The sequence below is a fragment of the Hylobates moloch genome, unplaced genomic scaffold, assembly GCF_009828535.3.
Source record: "Hylobates moloch isolate HMO894 unplaced genomic scaffold, HMol_V3 SCAFFOLD_12, whole genome shotgun sequence".
Taxonomy (NCBI): domain Eukaryota; kingdom Metazoa; phylum Chordata; class Mammalia; order Primates; family Hylobatidae; genus Hylobates; species Hylobates moloch.
Window position 1 is genome coordinate 32,001,000 of NW_026652287.1, and position 13,837 is coordinate 32,014,836.

At 41.7% G+C, this 13,837-nt stretch overlaps 1 protein-coding gene across 6 annotated transcripts in view; it reads right to left on the reverse strand.

Moving 5' to 3' along the window:
- The window catches only part of ANO4 (anoctamin 4), a 399,084-nt gene that overhangs the window by 134,275 nt on the left and 250,972 nt on the right, over nucleotides 1–13,837 (reverse strand). For all 6 annotated transcript variants that reach the window (XM_058425434.1, XM_058425435.1, XM_032168899.2 and 3 more), the window contains one exon: nucleotides 7,410–7,541. In XM_058425434.1, the coding sequence (XP_058281417.1) occupies nucleotides 7,410–7,541 (132 nt within the window). The remainder of the gene's footprint in view (nucleotides 1–7,409; nucleotides 7,542–13,837) is intronic.

Sequence of the window (13,837 nt, forward strand, 5' to 3'; positions counted from 1 at the left end):
GGAGCTGTTGGGTGCATTATAGGATGTTTAGCAGCATCCCTGGCCTCTACACATTAGACACTAGTCGCAGTCTCCACTCCTAACTTGTGACAACCAAAAATTTTTCTAGACGTTGTCAAATTACCCCTCACTGACAACTGCTGGTTTATAATTTATTACCAGTTACACCCAGCTAAAATGTAAGCTCCAGGAGGGCAGGAATTTTTGTCTTTCTGTTTACTGTTGATCTCCAAGCACCCAGAACAACAACTGGTATGGAATACGTGGATGAGTGAATATATATTTAAACATATGCGCACGTAGCATAGCATAAATTTCATATTCTTCTCTTAGGAAGTGGTATTTAATTTAACCTCAATTTTTATGGGTGTTTACAAAAATAAAATAATGGTAATGATAAAAATACAGAAAATGCAGGGAAGAACATTTTTCTATCTGTCTATATCTAGCACATTTTTCTGAAAGACAATTAGAATTGATCTATTTCTTGAAAGAATGTCCTGTGTATCTATTATGAAAAGTAACATGACTCTTTTTGCATATTTCCTTTTTTCTGTCTACCAGCAGAAAACCTTTATTATGGGTATTGACCTTAGAAAGTAATTGCCTCAAGGGTGTCATCACTAATGCCATTTTAAGAATGAAGGGCAATGATACTTAAGCAGGGCAACATTCACAGGCACAGAGGTGAAGAGAGATAAATTAATTCTTAAATGGACTTGGCTGTCATAGTCATCAGATTCAAATAGAGTTTAATTTATCACAGAGAATGAGTGGCTGCCTAAAGGGTGTCATGTGATGAAAGACAGTAGAACCATGGTTTTCAAGGCTGGAGGAAAGGGATGTGATTTTGTACCCATCCCACCACTACCACCAGGGGAAATTTGGCAGTGTCTGCAAACATTTTTGATTCTCTTACAACTAAAGGGTTGGGGAATGCTACTAGCATCTAGTGGCTAGAGAGGCTGAAGATGCTGCTTACTATCCTACACTGCACAGGACTCTTCCCTACAACAAAGAGTTATTCAGCCCCAGTGCCATTAGTGCTGAGGCTGAGAAATCTCACAATAGAGCGTAATGCTTATGAGGGTGAGACCTAGAGCCTCCCTGTTCAAACCTGAATTCCTGCTCTATCGCTCAGACGGACTGCGACTATTTATTCGGCAAACCTGCTTCTTTTTTTCTTCTGGGCACACAGGTAGACTAGTTATCCCAGCATTACTACATGACTAAGCTCTAGACTATGACATGTGTGTGAAAGTGCTATATACCACTCTTAGGCCTGGTCCATAAAAATTTCCTGAAAAATCACTCATCTCTCTTTTTCTTTGTCTGTAAGGGATTTAGGGGATGGCAGAATAACAAGATAACAGTAACCTAGGTACCTAAATGACTACATGAATCAGAGATGTATGCCTCCTTCCCCCAGAGTGACCCACACTAGATAGTGCTATGAACAAGTAAACTTCTATGCTGTTCTACTGTTGATATTTGGGAGTTGTTTAGACAGGTAGCCTTGCCTAGGTGTACGACCTATAGCACGTTCTTTGACCATTTTGTTCCTCACTTTTCTCATCCGTAAATTGGTGATAATAATAATAATACCTCAGCCCTCAAACTATTGTTTGAGTATTAAAGTTCTTAAATAGTGTCTGGCATATAATAAGAATTTTTCTACCTGTAGGCCCACCTTGGTAAGCTCATATAAAGTGACCAAGTAGCATTTGTATGTTGACTTGTACACCCACAGGTTTGCTTTCTTCCTCCTTAAATACAGATATATTTTCAAATAGAATGCTAGGCAATCTGTTTGTTTGCTTGTTTGTTTTGAGAGACAAGGTCTCGTTCTGTTGCCCAGGCTGGAGTATGGTGGCACAATCATGACTCACTGCAGCCTCAACCTCCTGGGCTCAAATGATCCTCCCAGCTCAACCTCCCAAGTAGCTGGGACTACAGGCGTGCACCACCACACCCTGCTAATTTTAAATTTTTGTAAAGACGGGTGTCACTATGTTGCCTAGGCTGGTCTTGAATTCCTGAGCTCAGGTGATTCTCCCACCGTGGCCTCCTAAAGTGCTGGGATTACAGGGGTGAGACACTGTGACTGGCAGGTATTTGTTTTTTAATTGATTCTCAACTTTAATATTTTTGTACAATGCAGTTAAAGAATAAAGGTTTACAATTAGATTATTCCGTGCTGTCTGACTTCAATCCTCACTCCTTCATTTAGAAGACAAGTATTGTGTGCCAATTTTATGCTAGGTATTGTGTTAGGTATTGGAGATACAATCATGGGCAAAAACAGATATGGCCTATGGCTCCACAGAGTACACAGTTTACCTAGAGAGACAGGCATTAATCATATGCTACTCAAAGAATTATAGCATTTCAGTTGTTAAAATAATGTTATCTAGGAAACATTAACTAAAACAGTATAGAACAGAGACCCAATCTTTGAAAGGACTGGTGGGGAGGGAGAGGGTCAGGGGAGGCTTCCATAGTGGGAGTCTTTGGAGTTGAGTTCTGGAAGATGAATAACAGCATACTAGGTGAAGAAGGAAGGAATCAGAAGAGAATTCTAGGAGAGGAAACAACATGTGCAAATGTCCATCCATCCGTCCGGTGACCTATCCATGTATATACCCATCCATTCATTCAGTGACCTATCCAGGTACACTATCCATCCATCCATCCATCCATCCATCCATCCATCCATCCATCCAACCACCCATTCATCCATCCATCCATCCATATATCCAGAAGGAAGGAATCAGAAGAGAATTCTAGGAGGGGAAACAACATGTGCAAATGTCCAGAGTATATCCAAAGAGCTGAGAGAGGTTGCATGTGTCTGGATCATAACAAATGAAGGGTGGGAGGCAAGAAAGGCAGATGAGGCTGGAGAGGGGATGGCAGGGCAGGTAGGCATTTGAGAGCTTGTAAGTCATAGTAATAATTTTGGTGTCTATTCTAAAGTTTTTAAAGAGTGAAGTGACATGATTAGATGCACATTTGGAAGACACCATGAAGTGTGCACTTGAGAGAATGGATTGGTGGTGACAAGAGTACAACCAGGGAGACCTGTTGTATTATTTCTGGATTTCAAGTGAAATACAGCGACAAAGTCTGAAGTATAAAGATATGTAGGATGTAAAATCATCAATCCATGGAAATGTATAACTTGTAAGAAGCAGAGATGAGAGAGGTGTCTAGAATGGCTTCCAGACTCCAGTTTCAGCAACTGGACAAATATTAGCGCTGTTTACTGAGACAGGGAACAATGGAGGTAGGCTACATTTGAAAAGAAGGTATCTTGGATTTGGTTTGAGATGAGTGTGCAGTCAGCTAACTTCACATCACCTCTATTCTTTACTCACATGATTCTCCTGCTTTTGTTTCTATCTATTCATTTATTTTTTCTTTTAAAAAATCATTATTAAGCACTTACTATGGGATTCAAAAATGAGTGAGAAAGGCATAGTCTTTCAAGGAGTCTCTAGTCTTGGAGAAAGTAATTAAAATGGGTGGTAATATTGGTTAAGGAAAAGAAAAATATTACTAAAATGTAGATGAGTACATCTCAACCAGAATTGGGGGTGGAGGTTGGAAAATCTTGGAAGGTTTTTCAGTGGGAAATGTCTCTGATGAAACACTTATTAAACTTTCAATGTTCTTCTCTTTTTCTTTTTTTTTTACTACTTTCATGCCCTCCTCCCACCTCACCCCCTAACGAACACACTTAAATTTCTATTATTAGCTTGCATTCCAAGAAAAACACAATATGAAACATTCTGGAAAACTAAGAAGTCACATGGGATTTTGGACTATATTTGGAAAGCCAGGAATATCATGTTATAATTCCCAAAGCTTATTAACCAGCTACTTCTGATTAATTTAAATCCATTAATGTCACTCTCAAAACATCCTTAGGGAATTCTTTTCTGATTGTACCCAACAATTGCTTCCAATTTGACAGCCAGCATTCTTCAAGTCATACTTTTACACACCCATCAGAGGGATGTTATCTATGTGACATGGCAATTTTCAAAGAGAAATAAATCCTCACCACCCATAATATTCAAGACACTTATTTAATTTTTCACCTCTTATTTGCACGATAGAACTGCCTCTATTCTCTTGGTCCCACTGAGGTCTGGTTCTTTGGTTTGCTTCATTCCAGCTGTCCTCTGCTTTTTCTTCCTTGGTTCTCTTGTCTTGATATCTCATCTTCCACTGATCACTCTCTTTTTTCAAACAACACTAGGTCCTCCTCACAAACCTATGCTGTTACTCACAGAAGGCTACTTGTGGTTCCTCAAAACACTCCATCCTGTTTCATGCCTTTGTTCATTTATACACACATTACTGCTCCTCTTGGGATGCCTTTCCCCCCTTATCCACTCGGGCAAGTCTTATCCTTCAAGACCCATATCAAGCATTCTCTTATGATCAGTGCTCATCACTTACCAACCTCCCTCCAAATCTGGAGAATTGAGTATTCCCCCTCTTAAGTCACACCCATCATACTGTTTACAATTATTTAAAATAGTCTGCATCTTTATGACACCAGTGTCCAGACTGCGTATTGTTTATCTTTATATCCTCTGTACCCAGACAGTGCCTGACAAGCAGTGAACACTAAATTAGTGACTATTGAATAAATCAATTATTTGACAAATTAATACCAAAGCATGTCAAAAGGGCTTCTCAAATATGTGAGAGAGATGGCTGAATATCCCTAATCTAATCATCCCTCGTTTATTATATATTTTAAAATACTTCTAAAAATATGATTCTCGGTTCTAGTCCCTAGAAATTCTACTAGGTGTCCAAGGGCTTCTGACTTTAAGAATCACGCTGAGAAGTATTGTTCTAAAGCAAGAACATTGTAGAATGTAAACAGCATGAAGAGAGGAGGTGGGAAACTCTCCTCTTCTATACACCTATAACTCTTTGAGTGAAACAAAATACCAGAGCACACATCACATACTTCACTAATTTATCCATCCATCTATCCATATACTCATTCATCATTTTTTTCTTCCATTTACCTATATCCCATATATCCTCCCTTTGAAGTGAAATAAAATCCCAGAGTGCATACTGCTTACTTCATTTATTCCTCTATTCATTTATACACCTACACAACCACTCCTATACGCATCCATGTATCTATTCATCCATCTATCCATCCATCCATCCATCCATCCATCCATCCATCCATCCATCCGGTGACCTATTCATGTATATACCCATCCATTCATTCAGTGACCTATCCAGGTACACTATCCATCCATCCATCCATCCATCCAACCATTCATCCATCCATCTATCCATATATCCATCCATCCATCCACCCATCCATCCATCCATCCGGTGACCTATCCATGCATATACCCAACCACCCATTCAGTGACCTATCCATATACACTATCCATCCATCCATCCATCCATCCATCCATCCATCCATCCACATAGCCATCCATCCATCCACCCATCCATCCATCTGGTGATGTATCCATGTATCCACTCATCCATTCAGTGACCTATCCATGTATCCATCCATCCATCCATCCACCCATCCATCATCCAAAATTTGTAATACCCTTCTGCACTGTGTTAGGAACTCTATCATAAACAGGTAGAAGCACAGGGAAAACCTGCCTGTAAACCAGACATCATTCCAGAAGAATTAGGGAAACAACTTATTGTCTAAAAAACTTCCAAGATGAACAAGAGAGACATGGTAGGGGTTTAAATTAAGAGTGGGAACGTATCAGCTTTTTTCTGTCTTTTTCTCTTAAGAAGACACCGTGATCTCTGAATTAACATTATGTCCCTTCCAGTTCCCACTTTCTCTCGAGGATAGAACTAAGATTTTGAGGCCAGTCTGTGAATTTCATGTTTGCTTCAATGACCCTTTCAAATGTTCACATACTGCAGTTGGGTTGGCTTCAATCTGACCTGTGAGGATCAGCTTGGCTATTTCAGAGGCGTACAGAGTTGCTTCCCCTGCATTAGACGGCTCTTACTGTTATACATTTTTGATGCAGAACATCTATTCTTTGATTTTTCCTTTCCCCTTTGCCCTGCAGAGCTCCACAGACTTTAACCGTTTTTCTGTTGCTGAAATATGTCCCCACCTGGCACTCCCTGCAACTTCTTGAAAACTGCCATTTGGTTTACCTTCATTTTTTCTTTTTTTTTTTTTTGAGATGGAGTCTCGGTCTGTCACCCAGGCTGGAGTGCAATGGCACAATCTTGGCTCACTGCAACCTCCGCCTCCCAGGTTCAAGCGATTCTCCTGCCTCAGCCTCCTGAGTAGCTGGGATTACAGGTGTGCACCACCATGCCCAGCTAATTTTTGTATTTTTAGTAGAGACCCGGTTTCACCATGTTGGTCAGGCTGGTCTCAAACTCTTGACCTCGTGGTCTGCCTGCCTCTGCCTCCCAAAGTGCAGGGATTACAGATGTGAGCCACCACACTCAGCCTGGTTTACTTTCTCACAAAATCAGCAACCTTTTTTTTTTTTTTAATCCATCACCCCTTTCTTCCCTCCAGGTAAGTCATTTTTACAGAGGCTGTCACTACTGCTGGAGCAGGAGGGCCTGGAATTCCTGATCTTGTTGCAAGGGAGGTGGGGCTGACCTGATCTCTGCTCCCACTGACAGGCTGTGTTTCTCCTATTGTTTACAGTCTCCAGCACGCGGCAGGCTTTTCTGTCCTCCTGCCTGCCCTGCCCTGCATCCAGCCATCATTTCTTGTCATCTCAGAAGCTTCAGAGTAAATTCTCTTTCATTTTTGCAGTTCCTCACAGGCTCAGTTACTTAGCCAACTTGTTTTTCCACCCCCACATGTCAAAAGTGACAAATAACTGTTCTGAGACAGTCTGACAGATGAGTCAGCAAGTGGGCTGCCAGGTGATGTGGCTTTTCCTAAGGCAACCCAGTGAATTGCTGAAGAAAGGGGAACTGAGAAGTGAACCAAGATAAAACAAAAACCAGAAAACAAAAAACCCTCTTTTCAATAGGAAAAGGTGTAGGCCACTCCTCCTGTCTGCTGGCTAGATGCAGATGAGCCTGCAGGGGGCTCTGTGCACAGGGAGTTGGCAGAGCAATGAGAATGACAGAGCCTGGGTCACTGCCTTTCTGTGGAGAAGATCATTTACCCAATACACACATGAGCAAGCATTGTATCATCTTAAGACACTGAGATGCAGGGATTGTTGGCTACAGCAGTTATCTTCCCCTGACTGAAATAAAAGGGATATGAACACTCACAAGATTTTTAGGGGAGAAGGGCACTATGCTGTTCCTTCCTCATGCCCAGGAATCAAAGGTGTGCAGGGTGAGGCTCTACCACAGCTGCACATCCTTAGTGAGACGGGGTTTTAACATGGAACACTCACTGATGGATCCTTTGCTGGCTGAAAGGGGCAGTGTAGCAGTCATTCTCCTCCAGGTCTGGCAGTGTCTCCTTGTCCAGCCTCATTGGCTTCTTAGGTAACCATCTCCGAAACCTGCTTATTTGTTTATCGATCCTGTGGTACATGGAAGGCAAGACCAAAGGGTACAGCATGTCAGCATCGCCCTGAAACACAGGAGGGAAGTCTCCGCAGAGCCACAACTATCATACCACACATTCCAGGCCCTCTCACTGCACTCAGGATATCCTTGTTTTATAGATGGAAAGAAGACAGCCAGAACTCTAGTGTTGTTTTGATTTCACCAAGTGGCCTCAATATTATTACTGTTTGTGAAACAGCAGCTGTGAGTTAGATGTCCACCCACATGCCAATAATAAATGACCAAGCAGTCCTAACAAGGCTGGAAAGCTCTGAAAAGTATTCCAACAGTCCCTTAAGCAAGCAGCAGAGACCTTAAATTACATTCTGTAGGTTCTAAAAAATTCATTTTGTGTTTGGAAAACATCTGAGGTCAGAGAAGAGCTCTAGCTGTAATTAACTTTGGGGAGGGGGTGCTGGCAGCACATCCTGGCAGTCATGCACAGAGAGCTCCATGCCATGATTTGCTTCCCGCCTCTCCCACCTCCCCTGAGCAGCCTCTCAGCAGGCAGCAGGAGTTTTGGCTTTCATTGATCTCTTTTTAAGCTGGCTCCATGGTTCTCATGGTGCTAGGGCATCGTAACACACATGTGTCACTCTAATGAAGCCAAGTCAATGAAAACAACAGTATCCTAAAAGTGGTTTTCAGCCACAGTTTTCACTCTGGCTATCTCCCTGGTCCCTCGATTCCACTGACTTCTGCTGATGAAAACATCTGGCTTCCAGGTGAACAGTTTCCAATCACTGTTCACAGAAAGAGCAAAAACCACACCAAACTTTAAAATGATAGCACTACCTCAAGTGTCTGTACTACTGGAAAAAATACCTTCTAAATTTATTAACTGAAAACACATGGAATTTGGTCATGCTTTATTTTTTTCCTAATTAAAACAATATATTTACATGGCAATGTATTCTTTTCAGTGAATGTTATGGCTAATTTGCTGTGTCAACTTGGCTAAGTTAAGGGATGTCCAGATAGCTGGTAAACATTATTTTGGGGTGTGTCTGTGAGGTTGTTTCCTGAAGAGATTAGTGTTTGAGTTTGTAGACTTAGTAAAGAAGTTGGCCCTCACCAACACAGGTGGGCACCATCTAATCCACTGAGGACCTGAATAGGACAAAAAGTGGAGGCAGGGTGAATTTGCTGTCGCTTGAGATGGAACATCCATCTTCTCCTGCCCTTGGACATTGGCCTTCCTAGTTCTCAGGCCTTTAGACTGGAAATGGGACTTACACCATCAGGTTTCCTAGGCCTCCTTAAAAACTGCAGACTGAGAGGGACTTCTTGCCCTCCAGAATCTTATGAGCCAACAGTGCAAATCCTGGTCCAAGTCTGAAGGCCAGAGAACCAGGAGCACTGATGTCTAAAGGCAGAAGAAGAGAGATGTCCCAGCCCAAGCAGCAGCAAATTCACTATTCCCCCATCTTCTAGTTCCACTCAATGGGTTGGATGGTACCCACCTGCACTGGGGAGGATCAGCTTCTTTACTAAGTCTACTGATTTGAATGCTAATCTCTTCTGGAAACATTATCACAGATGCACCCCAGCTATCTGGGCATCCTTTAGCCCAGCCAGGTTGAACATATAAAATTAACTAGCACAGTGAAACTCTCAGCTGAAGAAAATATTATTTATATAACCAATCAATTCCAAACTAAAAAATAATGGTAAACTTCTCTTTCACTATCTCCTTTATTCTCAGCATTGTTCCAGCCTCACCATGATCCCAACTCTGCTTGGTGGTGGCTGTCCTTCTTCAGAACTCCCAAAGGGTCAAACTGAAAAGAATCTCACAGTGGCTCTAGGACCCTTCTCCAAAAGAGAACCCTCCGCCCCAAAAGAAGTATACTTAAAATACAGTGAGATGATGGGCTTTAGAGAAGCAGCATGACACAGTGGCTGACAACATGAACTATGGGGCTGGAATGCCTAGATTCAAATCCTGGCTCTGTTAATATTAACAGCATAACCTTGGGCAAGTGATTTAACTTTGCTGAGCCTCAGTTTCCTTATCTATAAAATGGGCATGATAATGATACCCAATTCATAGAGCTGTGATGACAAACTTATTAATACATAAAGTCTTTAGAACTGTCTGTTATATAGGAAATGCTGGCCATTATTACTGTTTTTCTATTTTTTCCAAAAATAAAAAAAATTGAGCAACCAGCTCGCCTCTTAACATTTCCGTTTTTTGCTTTTTAATTCAAAGTTAATTGTGTTTCACCAGCATCTATCACTAGTCTATGATGGACTCATAAATTAGACTTCCTCAGCTAAGTTGGTGGCCTTCCCCATGGCTCTTGGCTTTATTTCATTTGATTGCCTTAAAACTCATTCAAGAAAGAGGACATTGGCCCAAAGGTTTTTTATTATAGAGCTTTTACCTCCCACACATCTCCAGTCTGCAGCACTAATCAGATCACACTTTGTAAAATTCACATTCCCACAGAATCTGGGCTCTGTGTGCAATGACTACGAATTGAATCCAGCTGGGTACAGTGCTCAGCATGGATAAAAACAAAGCTGTAAAAAAAAAAAAAATCAGGCATAACTACTCTATAGGAGTGAAATGGCAGCTTTCAGCAGCCAGCCTGTGGCACTACAATTTAATTGAAATGTGGAGATGATGAAAAGAGAGTAGAACAGGGTAATTAAAATGATCAATTAATTGAAATATGTGAAAAAGAGGAAGCAAGAAGGAGGCAAGAGGATGCTGCTTGGCATGGTAAGAGGATGCTGCTTGGCATGGTAAAAGGAAGCTGAGATTTGCAACTGGGGTGGCTCTCTTGCACCTCAGCTGTATGATCTTCCACAAGTTATTTACCCTTCAGAGCCTTCTTTTCCAAGGTTATAAAATAGAGGTAATAGTAACAATCATCATCATCATCATCATTATCATCTTACTGACCTTACAGAGTGGTTAGTGGGCTCATAAAACATGGTGAGTATGAAATGCTTTGGAGAAGCTGCCAGACAGATAGCAAGCATTATTAATAATTTCTGAAGGACCACACAGGACTAACATAAAAGTGATGGAAAGCAAAGGAACTGGGCTTTTTTAAAAACTGTGGCGGAAGAAAGACATTCAAAAGAACATCTTAAAAATAAAATCCCCGTGATCTGCCTGCCTCGGCCTCCCAAAGTGCTGGGATTACAGGCATGAGACCAGCCTGGCCAACATGGTGAAACCCCATCTCTACTAAAAATACAAATATTAGCCAGGCATGTTGGTGTGCACCTGTAATCCCAGCTACTTAGGAGGTTGAGGCAGGAGAATCACTTGAACCTGGGAGGCAGAGGTTGCAGTGAGCCGAGATCGCACCATTGTACTTCAGCCTGGGCAATAGAGTAAGACTCCGTGTCATAAATAAATAAATAAAATCCCGGAGACACTGGTTGGGCATGGGGGTTGGAGGGTGTGAACCGGCCTTCACTGAGGAGCCTGAGCAGAAGCAGCTGGACAAAGCATGTTGTCCAGGTTCCATTACACATGGCTGTGCATGCTGTGTGCACTTCACTACGACTAAAGCAAACACTCAAATATGGTCAGCAGTTTGTGTCTTCCTCTGGTTACCAGAATTGCCCCCACAAAGATGTACACACCCTAACCCCCAGAACCTGTGAATATGTTATGTTACATGGCAAAAGGGACTTTGGAGATGTAAGGAAGGTTACAGACCTTAAGATAGGGGGAGCATCCTGAATTACTCAGATGGACTCAAGTTAAAAGCATGAGACCTTTAAAAGCAGAACTTTCTCTGGCAGGAGGGACGTGGCAGAAGGAGAATCAGAGAGATTCAAAGTTTGAGAAGCACTTGACCCACCATTGCTGGCTTTGAAGATGAAAAGAGCTAGGAGGCAAGGAATGCAGGCAGCCTCTAGAAGCTGAGAAAGACTTTCAGCCAATAAAGAAATGGAGATCTCAGTGCTATGATTACATGAACTGAATTGTGCCAACAACCTAAATGAACCCAGAAGCAGATTTTCCCCAGAGCCTCCAGATAAAAGCCCAGGGTGACCAGCACCTTGATTGCAGCCTTGGGAAACCCTGAACAGACAAACCAGTTGAGCCTCCTCTCCATGGACCTCTGACTTACAGAATTGTGAGCTAATACATTTGTGTTGTCTTATGCTGTTAAATTTGTGGCAATGGGTTATGACAGCAATAGGAAATGAATACACCTCTTAAAACACTCTTGGTCTGATCCTCTCCTCAAGACCTGGCAACAGCTAGCCAGGCTCCCACTGTTAAGGCTGCCATTCCACATGCTGTTCTCACCTCCCAGTTAGGTGGCTCTGGGATCAACAGTCTATCTCTCTGCGGCAGGATAATGAGTGAGTGCTCCTCTAGTCTGCTCTTCCACAAAGACATTCCTGTCTCCAAACTTTGCCACACTCAGACTTCACTTAGGGCTCCCTTCAATCATGCAAGACAGAAGCACATAGTGCAAAAGCCACTAGGCTGGAAAGCATAAGATTCAAGTTGGACTCTTGATTCTGTGGTCATACATCAGTGTGGCCTGGGACAAACCCTTTATCCTCACCTAAACTTAGTGCTCTCATCTCTAAAATGATGATCAGCCAGATATTCTTTAGATACTACATGTTGTTGGTGATTTGGGTGATAATATCTTGATTATGTCACTTATATGATTAATTCAAACTTGAATTAATGATAACCTTTAGTATACAATGATAGATAACCTTTAGTATACAATGATGGACTTTGGAGTCAGCTGGAAGCTGATGATTCACATTCCAGTTTTATAGACCTTGCTGGGCAAGTAATTAAACCTCTATGAGCCAACAGAATCCATAGAATAAGGCAATGGTAAAGATTAAACATGATCATGGATATCAAGTGCTTACACAATGCCTTGGATGCACAAAGGGCTCGATTGAGTGATAGTTTCTAGGATGAAGAAAATTATGGTGACAATAATGATGAACTTCTATGTAGATTGCTCTTTTCGCAATAGAAGTTCAAAATCTGTGATTCTCCCTTGTAGGTTGATGTCTGTGTTCCCACCTAATAAACATCCCTAAATAGTTAACCCTGAAATTTACTTAGATATGTTAAAGTCTGGAAACCAACTAACCAGAAAGCACCCCATTTGTCTCTTCAGGATAGGAGTGGACTTTAGTATAGACTTTACTTAATGAAGCCTCCACCAATAGGGAATAGAAAAGAGAAAACATTGGCTTAATTATTTAGCATTGATTTTGGTTGGGTATGTTGTCACTTTGTTCCCTTTGTTCCATTTTTGCTATTTACTGAGCAAAAGCCCTCTTACAGACTACACAGGCAAATCAATAAAGGGAAAATGGATCAGACACTTGGGCATTTCTGGCCTTAACTTGTCAAGTTAATATCTGGACTACAAGGTGAGTTATTTTTATAGAAAGTTGTTCTGATGGTAATTTCAGGTTTCCTTCATGCTGATTCATGATAGGTAAGATTCTGGGTACCTGGGAAGAGCTGACAATACAGTATAAGCAAATGGGTATAGACTTGCCAGCTCTGTTATGGCTTCCCAAGTTTGGTCTTGGGAAGGTTCTATTTGATCTCTTTGACCCTCAGTTCCCTCAGCTCTAAGGGGGAGATAATCCTACCCAACTTAGGAGAGGTGATAATTAAGGAAAAGGCCACATATGTGCAAAGGATCTTGCTCCCAACATGCTGACCTGTCAGGAGACCTTTATAAACTGCCTACAATGTACAAAATGCCAACTTGCATGCTGTGGGCATAGCCTGAGGAAGTAGAAGAAAGGCCATTTCCCTTGAGCCACTAATAACCCAGGAGGGAATGTACACTAATGATAACCTAATCAGACTGAATTAAATAAAGCAGGCCTACTTTGAAGACACCTACATTCCCCTGGTAAAGAATATTATAATAATAGCATCATGCTTCTAACAGATTACATTATCAGCGATGATATGTCTAGAGGGAACCTACAGATGAGCTTTCTTTTCTTTTTCCTTCCTTCCTTCCTTCCCTCCTTCCTCCCTTCCTTCCTTCCTTCCTTCCTTCCTTCCTTCCTTCCTTCCTTCCTCCTTCCTTCCTTCCTTCCTTCCTTCCTTCCTTCCTTCCTTCCTTCCTTCCTTCCATTCTTTCAGTAGCACACAGCTCTACATTGCAGTAACTGACACCCTCTCGGAATGATAATAGACAGCAGGAGGCATGGATTTGTTTTTCATTTTCTTAGAGCCAAGTCTCCGGATTTACAAGCCTCTACCTGGATAAGATTTAGAGATCTTAGA